At 40.3% G+C, this 13,205-nt stretch overlaps 1 protein-coding gene and 1 long non-coding RNA gene across 2 annotated transcripts in view; one reads left to right on the top strand and one right to left on the bottom strand.

Annotated features, from left to right (window-relative positions):
• Positions 1-3,343, bottom strand: part of Ereg (epiregulin) — a 19,033-nt gene extending 15,690 nt beyond the window's left edge. The window contains exon 1 of the mRNA NM_007950.2: positions 3,155-3,343. Coding sequence (NP_031976.1) covers positions 3,155-3,200 — 46 coding nt within the window. The 5' untranslated portion in view covers positions 3,201-3,343. The remainder of the gene's footprint in view (positions 1-3,154) is intronic.
• Positions 3,025-13,205, top strand: part of Gm19610 — a 23,667-nt gene continuing 13,486 nt past the window's right edge. The window contains exons 1-2 of the long non-coding RNA XR_001784889.2: positions 3,025-3,286; positions 4,582-4,778. This is a non-coding gene — a long non-coding RNA (predicted gene, 19610). The remainder of the gene's footprint in view (positions 3,287-4,581; positions 4,779-13,205) is intronic.

The raw sequence follows: 13,205 nt of genomic DNA, 5'->3' as shown, positions 1-13,205 counted from the left end.
GATCTATATGAATAAAATTAAATCTTCTAGGTCAAAATCATAAATTATAAACATGTGATACGAAAGCTGTTGACACAAGCTTGTGTGTACATACACATCGTACACACATACATACATGTGTGCATGCATACATACATGCATACATACTATAAATATTATATTAAAAGTCAACTATTTTAGCCCAGGTTGAAAGGATAGATAAGTGTTTTTTTCCTCTGACTGGTTTGGCCCCAGAAGTGAACCCACATTGAAGTAGGTTCCATTTCCAGGACAGTCCTAGTTAACTCTGGAGTTTCTCTATTAGAACCTGTTCCTTTGACTTCCTTTTGCCTTTGAACCCAATGACTACTAACACCTGCTAAAGAGTGGCCTTGAACTTTGTGTTTTGGCCCCAGTCTCCTAGTCTTTATATGGTATTTGATATTGCTGAGTCTTAGTGTCTGCATTGACCATTATATCTGGCTTTATTCAGTGATTATTCAAGGATAAAATGGGGTGATGGGGTTTAAGATGCTTAACACAAAACGTGGCCAGCCCACAGCAGGCGTTTGGTAATAGATGCTTCTTGTCTTGCCTCCTGGATTTGGATTCCAGTGCCGAACCAGACATCCCAATTATCTAAGCTGCTCAAGTATCGAGACAATGCAAAAGGCACCTGGGGTATGGGTCAAAATCCAGACAGGAGAGTCCCTTCAGCATGCCTTCTTCCCAGGTGTGTCATCTCAGGTTATGCCAACAGTCTGGTAGATCATCCCAGGGTCAATAGAAGACAACCCCGCTGTCTCACTGAGATTCTGCTTCTCTTAGTTTTGAGAAAGATTATTTACTCTGCTTTATTCTTTCACCATGTAGTGAAGCCACACCAAATTGGCTGTGGAGATGCCACTCATGAATATCCTCAAAACCCCATTTGAACAGGAATGAGAATTTCTGACCTCAGCTCAGGCCTCACTACACATAGCTGCCAACTGCAGAGCTCAAAATTAAAAAAAAAAGTCTCACCCTCTCTCTGATCTCACAAGATCAGAAGAGACAAGACAGCTGTACACTTACTGATTATTCAGAAAACCATTCATAGCTGAGCTATGTCCACCCTTTTACTTTTAATGCTCATTTAACTAAAAATGCTAGTCAACTTAGACCTGGCCTCTCCCAACTTATCATGTTTTGTCTGGGAACGTGGGCTGGTTTTCTTGTACACAAAACAAGAGCATGGATCTCAAACTTTTGCAAATATAATAGTAGTGAAATGGCTGTATGTAGTAGCTACTTGAAACTGCATACGTTAGGGATGGGAAATCTCTCATAATCATAAATGCACAGGCATTCCACAAAAGCAATAAAAGTATGCGTAAGTCTAAAATATCACTTTCCTTAGAGGGACAAAGTGTGATTTCTAGGCAATCTTTTCTTTAAGGAGGAGTACAAATTCCAATATCAAGTGGCTTTCTTTCTTTCTTTTTTTTCTTTCTTCCTTTCTTCCTTCCTTCCTTTCTTTCTTTCTTTCTTTCTTTCTTTCTTTCTTTCTTTCTTTCTTTCTTTCTTTCTTTCTTTCTTTCTTTCTCCTTCTCTATGCTTTGTACTGAAACAATAAGACCTGCCTACATACCAGGCTATAAAGGTACAATGTAGAACTCCAAACAGGAACTTTTCTAGTGACAAGAAGTATCTCAACAGACTGGGAGAACAGAAACTGACCTAGCTCATTTGGAACCGGGCTTGGCGCCTGATGAAACAGGTGAACTGTAATTAAGGACTGCAATAAAGGAGTTAAGCACTTTCATGACAACAAAAACACACACAGCACACCCCGCACTAGGCGGCTAGCAACCCCATTATTCACAGACTCTTGCTATCCCACATTAGCATATCCACTGAGATGCACAGAATAGACAGTTGCATTGTCTGGATACACCTTGTAAGTGGAAAAACAAAGTCACTCCACCACTGTGACCTTTAGGTTCATGCCTAACTTGAGGAAGACTGTCACCGATTGGAGTTTATCCTTTTCAGAGACCTTAAACTAAACACAGTGAAGCCACGTTGCTTAAAATTGCTCTTCTAGCAAGGCATTCTTAGCTCATTTTTGACAGAAACCACAGATCCAGTTTCCACTTGGGTTCTTGCCCTTAAACGTGTAATCTCTAAGTATGCATAGTATGTACTTCATTAGGGTTCCCAACCCCTGTAAGGCGTGTCAAAATAATAATTTAACTGTCGCATCCTGCACAGGAAGCGTCTCAGGGAAATTTGTCTCATTGCAAGTTCAAGAAGAATGTGGGATTGATAACTTTTATTTCCTTATTAAAACGTTCATCTATTGGGAAAGTTTATATATAACTCTTAAATCATCTGGCACTTAAGAAATTAGGGACAATTGGTTAAACAAAATAAAGCAGAGAGAGAGAGAGAGAGAGAGAGAGAGAGAGAGAGAGAGAGAGAGAGAGAGAGAGAGAGAGAGAGAGAGAGAGAAACTTTGCAAATAATGGGATTCCCACATTTGTGCCCCTGCCCACAGAGCTAACTCATTTCAAACAAGAAAACTACCCATAAAACAAACAAAAACCTCTCTAAACTACCCATCTTTAAGCCTGGGAGGCAGGGGCTGCTGGGGAAAGCAGCAGGTGAGAAGTCTGTTGGCAGTTGCTTCCTGGACCTGACCAGGTAGCCTTGGCCCCAGCAGCCCTGCTGGAGCAGGCACATCCCAGAGCCCCCTGGTTGTAAACTGGTCCTTTGCACAAAGGTCTCTAGCAGGCTGAAGCAATCTCTTCCTGCACCACCCTAAGAAAGTAAATCATTATCTATCAGAGATACTGTCCATACCTTTGGGGTTCTAGAACTGCTCAATTTTCAAAAGAAAGTGGGGGCGGGGAGGGGGGGAGAAAACCTTTAAAACTTTTAAAAAGTTTTTTTCAGTAAAATTGATATTAATTCATGCATAACATAAACTAGTCATGAATTTATCGACAAAAAGCAACGTCAACCGACCAAGTCGCACCATCCCGCACTTCCCCAGCCCCGCCAGTGAGAAAGACAGACTCACAGAAGACATCCTCTTAGACTGAGCGCACTTTAACAACTCCATACTTGTCCTATGACAAATGCACCGCGCCTTCCTCCCCCTCTTCTCCTCTTGGGGGCGTCGAGGGCTTACCTAGACAAAGCAGCGTCAAGACCCAAGAGGCAGGGAGCGTCTCCATCCTTCTTTCTCGGTGCAGCTTGCGGAGTGCGCGGCGGCCAGCGGGAGCAAGGTGCCTGTGGCTGAGTTGGAACCGAGCTGATCCAGGTACCAGAGCCCACCAAGTCGCTGTGACTCTGAGCAGCCAGGCAAGTGAGCTGAGCTACTCGGCGCAGCGCAGCGACCTTTATAAGTCTGGGGAGGTGCCTAGGCACGCGAGGACTTACTAGCGGGTTGTCCAGGGTTTCCTAATGCCACCCCCCGGGGGGAGGAGTGGTGGCCAGCGGAGGACTGGCCAGATGTCATCCTCCCTCTCAGGAACACCTGAGAGGAGGGTTTCAGGAATGAATGTCCTTCTAGTGTGGCTACTCCCCAAACTTTTCCATCCTCCTTGTCTTCGGACTCAAGCCCCGAGGAGGTGGGGAGCTTGGACCAGATGGGTTGGTTTGCTCTATGGGGTCATCTGCCGGGTAGTGGGTGGCTTTAGTTGCTGTGGGTGACTGTTGTAGTCAGGGCTGTGTTTCCAGCGCATACTTTTGGAGAGTTGAGTTGCCAACTCAGGCCGGAATAACTCCCTGTTTGGGAACATACTTGAAGCATGTCACTGGCTCCAGAGCTCTCTGCTCCTATTCAAATGCCCGGAAATGCCTTTCACCCTCACGCCTTCCTTCTCAGCCCCTCAGCTTCCAATGTGATTCAGACATTTATCACCTCAAAGTCTAGTAATTATGAAGAAAGCCCTATATTGTTTGTCCGTTCTGTCCTATTTGCTATCTATTGGCAAATTTTTTGAGTTAACAACTCCAAACACTGCCTTAATCCAGCACTCCTTGCTACAACAACTTTCCAGTTCTCTGTGCCTGTCTCAAATGCAAACTTGAATCGGTCCTTATCTGAGCTCGCACTAGTTTGTCAGACAAATTGGCTCACCACCTCACCATTTCTGCTTCTTCGCAGTTTCCTCCCATTGCTGATGGAGTCATACTTGGGGGAAAGGCTGCCTTTTATGAGGAACTAGGCGAATTAGTCTATTTAGCGTGGCTCTCGAGGCCCGGGATGTGTGAGTTCACAGGGATCTTGTCTGGTTTGAGATACCTTTTCCCTTGATTCATAGAATCTAGATTAGGCCCTGCGCTTCTGGTTAAATGACTGTGTATGCTTTGGTTTTTATTTATAAGTCTGGTTTTCATATCTCTACAGACATAGGGGTTTTTCCTCCCTCTGGGTTTTAGTTACATTCCTCTGGAGAGATTAGGAATAGTCAATTTAACACACAAAGAGATTGGGATGGAAAATGGAATCTGAATGATTTTTGCCTAGTACATTTGTTGATTTTCTAGCTCAAAATTAGAAAATGGATTGTTTATAAATTCTTTTTTTCCTGTTATTTTCTCTCCCTTAAGTCAAGGTCTTTGAGTGTCCGCACATTTTGTTGTTGGAAAGCAATACTGCATTCTTTTCGTGGTGAAGACTTAAACATTTGAATGGAAATCCTTGAAAAGCCTGCTCAGTCTTTCTACCCCGGCTCATGATGAAGGAGGCTTAAGACTAGTTAACTATTGGAGAAGATAAGGGGCGTGTTAAGCACAGTGCCTAGAAGGTCAGTGCTCCCTGAAAGTTCCCACTCTTACCTGCAAATGCCCACTCCTAAGGGGTACTTGGTAGTTAATCAATATTTACAAGTCCAGGGAAATCCAGGAACAATAGATTACAGGTAGGCAAGCTTTCTCTGTTGACTCCAATTTGTTGAAAGGGCAGATGGTAAGGAGCTTCACAGTGATTTTTTACGTGTGTGTGTGTGTGTGTGTGTGTGTGTGTCTGTCTGTCTGTCTGTCTGTCTGTGTATCAATGGCTAGAGCTGAGTAATATAACATTGGTAATGGGTTGTAGCTTTGTGGGTCACTTATAGGAGTCATACATTTGGTAAACCAGAATAAGGAAAAAGAGATTTGGTTACAAATTAGAGCTGAAAATAAAAATAGCTCAAGTGCCTGAGGAATAAAAGCAAAAGAGTGGGTCATCAGCTGGAGTCATCAGCCTCCAGCCTCCACGGTGACTTGTGCTACCTGCACAAGTACCCTTGCAATAAGTGAAAGAGAGGAGAGGGGACCTTGCTCACTCACTCACTCTGGTTCCTGCCTCCTTTCATTAGATGGAGTGCTGTGCCTTCTGTTCATAAAACAAAATAAAGGGATGGAGTAGGAGAGTAACAGGGCCATACTGACAGCAGGCAGCAAAGGGCCAGCTCTGGCACCATCTGTAGTCAAGATGGATTTTCACTCTGTGGCTGATGCCTGCATGAGGGGAAAATTCCTCACACGTCTCTTAAACATTTCCACAGCACATGCCCTTCAGCCGGCTGGCTTCTAACATGGTGTGAGGAAATCTTTTCTTTACTGGGTCTGTGTTTACTCAATTTTGTAGCCATTACTTCTCCAGCGTGACTCCACCATGACACATCAGGAGAGGTTTGCTGCTGCCTCCGCAAAATAGTATTCTGTATTTAAAAAAAAAGGAACAATTTTCATTCATTGTTACTTCATACATAGTATAAGGTACAATCATAATTCCCCTTAAAGGCAGAAACATGTTCGAGTGACTGCTGAACAGTTGGAGAATAAAATAAATTTATAATTTTCCAACTAGAAAGATGATGCTAAAACATCAGCCCGATCAGCAATCCCCAATTTGACATGTATGTGAAATTATTTTAAAGAGATTAGTAGTCTTAAGACATCTTAAGAGGTTAGTATATACAAATTACATATACATGTTTAATATTACTTAAATGTGACATTGAATTCTTACTGTGATTAGTAAGTATATTCAGTTTTTAAAAGACACTGAGTTCATTATGGCATTGTAGCATGTGCTTTTAGTATCATCCTTGATCATACTTTCATACATGTCTTTTCCTCTTCTACCCTCTCTTAATTCCTTCCTAACCCTGGTAACTCCTTTCCTGCAAACCTCTTTTTCACACTTCTGTTTATATGCTTTATTTTGTGACTCACTGGGCCTGCGTGACTTTACTCAATGTAATTTTTTTCCCAGCGCCATCCACTTACCTGCTGATAGATAAGATTCTGGGGTGCATATATTACATATTTTCAGTATCCATTCATCAGTTGATGAATATATAGGCTGCTTCCATTTCCCAACTTGTGTGAGTACAGCAGCAGTGAACACGAATATTCAGGTATCTCTGTAGTATAATATAGTGTGTGTGTGCATGTAGGTATCTGTGTGTGTGTCTCCTGTATGTGTATGCATGTGCCTGTGTGTAGCTATTATGTGTATGTTTGTGTGTGTGCATGTTGGTGTCTGTGTGTATCTCATGTATGTGTGTATGTCTGTGTCTGTCTGTATAGCCATTACATGTGTGTGTTTGCATGTATCTGCCTGTATGTCTCCTGTGTGTTTGTGTGTGCATGTAGATGTGTGTGTGTATATGTATGTATGTGTGTGTGTGTAGCCATTATATGTGTGTGTGTGTGCATGTAGGTGCCTGTATGTCTCCTGTGTGTTTGTGTATGTGTGTGCATGTAGGTGTCTGTATGTGTCTCGTGTGTGTGTATATGTGTGTATGTGTGTATAGCCATTACATGCCCAGGGCAGCATGGCTGTTTCATGAGTTAGTCTGATTTTCTGATAAGCCTCCAGAATATATTCATATTCTGCACTGAACTGCACTAGTCTCTGTTCCCACTGGCAGTGCATAAAGGTTCTCCATTCCCATCCATGTCAGCATGGTATTATTTGTTTTCCTAATGATTGCCATTCTGACTGAGATGAGAAAGGATCTTAGAATGGTTTTAATGCTGGCTAATGATATTGAAAATTTAAGTGTTTTCTAGCCATTCCTATTTATTCTTTTGTAGCCTCTTTGTCCACTCACATAGTTCATTTTCCTACTGAGTTATTTTTTTATTAATGTTTTTTTTTTTTTTTTTAGTTAGTTTCATACTCTGGCCATTTATCCTCAGTCCAGGACATAGATTTCAAAGATCCCCTACCCCTGCCCTCACTTCCCTGTGGCTGCTTCTTCTCTAGACTCTGCTGAATAGAGGCATCTTGGTTTTATAAGAGTTTGTTTGTTAGTTATTTGTCTTAATTCCAGAGAAATTTTTCTACCAATGGGGTTGAGGCAGGGTCAGATGGACTCACTGCAAAAATCTACCAGAAACTCAAGTACAACACCAATACTGCTCAACTATTACCTAAAGTAGCAAAGGAAAGAAGGCTTCGAAACTCTTATGAAGCCAGCATTATACTGATATCAAAGCCAAATAAAGAAAAAAAAAGTATAAAAGAAGAAAAAAGATAACTTTACACCATGATCTTCCTGCTAAATTCAGATATATGTCCGGGAATTCCTCAATAAAATGCTCACAAACCTGGGTAAGATCATTCATCATGATCAAGTTGGCTCAAAAGCCAATAAATATAATTTGTCACATAAGTGAACTGAAAGACAAAAATCACATGATCATCTCAATAGTAACAGAAAAAGTCTTAGATAAAATTCAATATTCCTTCATGACAAGTCTAACCATACTGTTGGCCCCTTCCTCCCACTCCTGACTTCATTCAAGGATCTCTTTCCTTTCCCCTCCATTCTTTTTCCTCTACTATCTGGAGTTAGAGGTTTGAAAGGGTGGAAGGAAAGGGGTAGAAGAAAGAAGAACCCACAAAGTAGCAAAAGTCCAGCTACATCTGATAGTTAAAAGCTGCTAAAGGAAAAGTAGGGAATGTGCTTGGACATGAAGGCACTGGAGAGAGACTTTCTGAATAGGACTCAGGTGATGCAGGAAATAAAACCAACCATCAATGACTGTTATCATGTATTGAAGAACTCAGTATGCAACAGACATGTGTCCACTCTGGAAGAAGATGCCAAAATAATTATTTCATACTAAACAAGAGTTTCTCGAACTTAGAAAACTTTGTAATTCTTCCCCCCTGAAATTGGTGCCTGTATGTATATTTGCACATATATATGGAGGGCAGTTGGTGGGGAAGTAGTTCATTTTTAGAGTATTTAGTGAACTAAAGAACCTGGGTCCCACTCCTGAGCACATAAAATAACTAACTAAACTCAGTAGCTAAAGTAAGGCACTCATGAATGCACAGAAGTGTTCAATATAAATTATTCAATTATTTAATATTCAAAATATAAGGTCCATGATCTTTGTGGGACAATCAACTCTTTCTTCTTCTTCTTCTTCTTCTTCTTCTTCTTCTTCTTCTTCTTCTTCTTCTTCTTCTTCTTCTTCTTCTTCTTCTTCTTCTTCTTCTTCTTCTTCTTCTTCTTCTTCTTCTTCTCCTCCTCCTCCTGCTCCTCCTCCTCCTCCTCCTTCTCTCTCTCTCTCTCTCTCTCTCTCTCTCTCTCTCTCTCTCTCTCTCTCTCTCTCTCTCTCCATGATCTCTCTATGTAGCCTGTTTGTCTTAAAACTCTCTATGTAGACCGTACTGGACTTGAACTCACATAAATCTGCCTACTCTGCCTCCCAAGCTCTAGAACTAAAGGCTTTTCATCACATCCAGTTCAGTTTTATATTCCCACAAATGATCAGCAGTCAATAATGTTGTTTAGGCAAATCTCTCATAGATTTGATTCAGCACCTCTTGATTAAATGTTTCCATAATGGTGTTGTAATAATAGGTACACCCTGAATCTCCCAAACCTTTAACCCTGTTACATACCAAATAAAGAAAAACCCATGTTTTCATGGTCAGGAAAAAGAAGAGGAGAGAACAATCAATAAATACAACCATTCCATTCTTCACTGCATCAGCCATTGTTGCACATTATGCTAGGGAATTGTATCTTCCATGGAAACCAGTTATTGAGTTGATTTTAGAACTCAGAAAGGAACATTTCTTTTCAATATATATTGAAGTAGAAAATGTAAAGCCAAAAAACTTTTTAAAGTAACTGAATGATAATCTGTATTTTCTCATTGTTTCATCTGGTAACTTACAAGATTTCCTTTTAGAAAGCTGCTAAGACATTCACAATTGTAGATTCTGCTTGAGTGTATAGTGGATAATGTAGATGTCCATAAACAGATCAAATGAGGGAACTGATGAAAAAATAATTATCATGGCTTCATTTATCCTGAAAGAAGATATTTATTCTGTAAACTAGACATGCCAAATGATAAGATTATCCAGCATTCATAAGTCACATTTTATAACTCATGTGTTTCTATTTGTTCTTTTAAAAACTCCAAGAATTATTTTTATTTTCATTTTACAAACAAATCAAAAGAAAGATTAAGGATGTTTCTCAAAATAGACTTAATTGGGCATGACTGTAATCCCAGGACTTGAGAGGCAGAGGAAGGAGGACAGCCCTGAGTTTTAGGCAAGTTTGGTCTAAATAGGGAGTTCCAGGCAAGCTAGGACTACATAAGAACACTACATTTCAAAGAACTAGAGACAGGGATGAGGTACGAGAGGGAGGGAGAAGGGAGGGAGAGATGGGCCGTGAGGTTTGTCCTAGGCTTTTGACTCATAAACTACAAAGATGACATTGAAGCCAGCAGCCAAGTTCCAGCACCCACCATCAGCCTCTAACCTGTTCCATTTATTGAACTTGATGTTCAGGGTTTGCTTCTATATATGAGACTGCCCTGTGTTTTCCTTGTACTCCATGCTTCTGGAACAATCTGGTCTCAGATTAGTTTCAAGGATATGTCTTATTTCTTTGCTGAAAGTTTTCATTAATTTACTTCATGATGAACTTTTCACATTCCTTCCTTTGAGAGAGATGATACTGTTGGTTCCCAGTCTCCAAAACATTTGCTAAATCACTTGGCAATGTTCATATGCTTATGAAAAATGTTTGATTTCTAAATAATTCATATTAAAAGTATGCAGAACCTAGATTTAGATCTCTCTCTCTCTCTCTCTCTCTCTCTCTCTCTCTCTCTCTCTCTCTCTCTCTCGTGTGTGTGTGTGTGTACATGTGTGTGCATGCATGTGTGTGTGTGTGCACTATAGAGAGTGATGGGGGTGCAAATATGAGCAAAGCACAACCATTAAACTATATGAAAATGCCACGATTATATCTATTATTGTAAATGCTGGCTAAAAATATTGACTATATAAAAAAAACCTTAAAATATTTTGAAATACTACAAAGGAATATTTTTACATTAAAAAATGAAGAAACATTTTTTAAAAGCTGCCAAAGCAAGGTGAAATATGAAATACATACATACATACATATATATATATATATATATATATATATATATATGTATTAAATTTGAACCTTGAACCTCATTTGTCTCCTAGTAGTACACTCAGTGGCTGAAAGAAGAGATCAGCTTCCTTGTAATAACCCACCCTGTGGGGGGCGAGGGGAGAATGAATATGCAATCTTTAGAGTGGGGACAGACTGATATCCAAACCCATTAAGAGGGAGGAAGGGTACTGGGGAACAGACAAACAAACATGGCTGAGTTCGAATGGAAGCTTCTTTAGCTTGCAGTGCCCTCTGTCCTAAAGGACAGACAAGCATTTAGGATGTGCAGCTGTTGTGTTTGCATGGGTATCGGTGGAAAATTGGTGGTGCGGCTGTGATAATTTAATGGATAGCGATACAGAATTTTGGAGTGCAGCTGTGGTGATCGCACAGGTAGTGAAAAACTGGGGATGCAGCTGTGGTGTTTGCGTGGGTAGTGATGGAGAATCGGGGATGCGGTTGTACTTGCTCATGGGACTCCTGGCTTCATTGCTGACTATAAGACTGCTGCTCTGGAAGCAACATTTCACAGTTAAAAATGGGAGTCTTTATAAGGCCATCCAAAGTATCTTTTCACAATTTTCTTTCAACAACCATTCTATGCCTCATGCAGCCATGATGCAACTATTCATATGAACATATTCAACATGAGAAAAATTTTTTTCCTATTAGATTACTTGCCTGGCTTTTTATGATTGCATGAAGATGTATGCTACTTTACACATGTTTAGTGTTAATGTCCTTCCTGGGTTGGAAAACATCCATGATGGGGACTTAGCTACTAACTTTCTTGTATTTTAGTCTCCTCAAAGATACATGGATTGATCTCTATAAGTAAACTCCAATGGGTGATATCAGCTCTCCTAGTTTATGTGCATCTTCTAGGCAAAACAACCAAGAAACAAGTGGAATGCCACAAACATCCTGGATTTATTTACTTACTTACTTACTTATTTAACTTTCTCACTTATTTAATCATAGGCGCTGAATCTGAAACCTTGCCTAGCCCATACTAAACAAGTGTTGAACCACTGGGCTACATCCCCAGAACTGAGTGGTTTGACTGTTTGCTTGTCTTTACTGCCGTTTTTTACGGCTTAACTCTGATGCTAACAGATGAGTAAAACATTACTGGTGAAAACAATAAAATAGCTATGGAAATTCTTAATTACTAACATTGTGTATTTGACTCAGAAAACATCTACCAAGTAGATTAGGCTTCAGTAAAATAGTGTGTCTCATACTTGATGAAGAGTATTTGTGCAAATGGTCCATATATATATATGTGTGTGTGTGTATACATATACGTATAGTATACGTATACATATATATATATGTGTGTGTGTGTGTGTGTGTGTATACATGTATATGTGTGTGTATGTATATATATATATATATATATATATATATATATATATATATATGAAACCTTACCTTTGAGAGAATCTAATTCATTTAGATCTAACAAAGGTCATTGAACTTTATATTTTAGATCCAAATTTGAGTCCTTTCTTTGATGTTAAACTGTTGTGTGGTGATGTTGGAAGGTCCTTTGCTGTTTCTGGGCCAAAGTCTTCTCATTGTAAAAGTGGACGTGTGAGCTCCTACGCCATCTCTGTCAGGATGTTGTGGCTGCAGGACGGAGCCACAGGGATGTGACTTTAAGCACTGAACAAGATTAGGCTGTGCTCAGAGGTATCAACTAGAATGTCCTAGGGTGGTAGCCCAGGTCTTAGTCCCAGGACATGCAAAAGCAGTCCACCTTATGTGCAGATGACTCTGGGCTTCTAAAATATATATTGTCTCTTCCAGGATATTTGCTTTCTTGTATTTTCCCTTTGTTTACAGCTTGTGAGGCATGATCTCTTAAAGAAAAATTGTAGTTCTTTAGAAACCAGGAAAAAAAAATCCATGATCTTTTGTAGACTAAGAACAGTGTCATATTACACATAACCCAGACCATATTCACGAAGAGAGTCTCCCTTTGTCTAATGATGAACAATACACACATTTACTGTTAAGGTTTCCATTGCTGTGCTAAAACTCCATAGCCAAAAGCAACCTGGGATGGAAAGGGTTCATTCCATCCTACAGCCTGTAATTCAGGGCTGGATCAGGGAGGCAGGAGCTCATGAGGAGGTCATGAAGGAGAGGAACACTACTTTCTGGCTTGCTCAGCTTGCTTTCTTATAACACCCAGAAATACCAGCCCAAGGGTGGCACCACCCACAACTAGGTGGGCCCTCCCACATCAATCACCAGTCAAGAAAAACTCCATGGGCTTGTCTACAAGCCAATCCATCTGGTGGGGACATATTTGAAGTTTGAAGTTCTCTCTCCCCAAATGACTCTGGCTAATGTCAAGTTGACATAAAACTAGCCAGCAGAGAGGGGATGTTTCTGAATTGAAGCACTAATGTTATACACATTTCTTCCTCTTTCGGATTTAAGTCAAGCATGTTTTCATGCCACTTGAGCTGGTCTTTCTGCTCACTTACTGTCCAGGTGAACTTTCAATGAAGACCATAATGTAAATAATCCTTTCTCTTGAAACCTTCATTGATGTTCCTTACCACACCAGCCCTTTATCGTCATAAAACTTCGGACTTCTTCACATGGTTGATGTTTTCCTTCCTGAACTGGAAAGTAAGCTCTAGAATGAAGTGACTGCTTCTCTTTCAACACTGTGATCTCTATGCTTAATGGTGGATAGCATATTCTGGCACTCTATACTAGCCATCTATCTCTTGAATAAACAAATTGGTAAATATA

The sequence above is a fragment of the Mus musculus genome, chromosome 5 (genome assembly GCF_000001635.26).
Source record: "Mus musculus strain C57BL/6J chromosome 5, GRCm38.p6 C57BL/6J".
NCBI classification, from domain to species: domain Eukaryota; kingdom Metazoa; phylum Chordata; class Mammalia; order Rodentia; family Muridae; genus Mus; species Mus musculus.
This window is presented reverse-complemented; position numbering and strand designations above follow the sequence as displayed.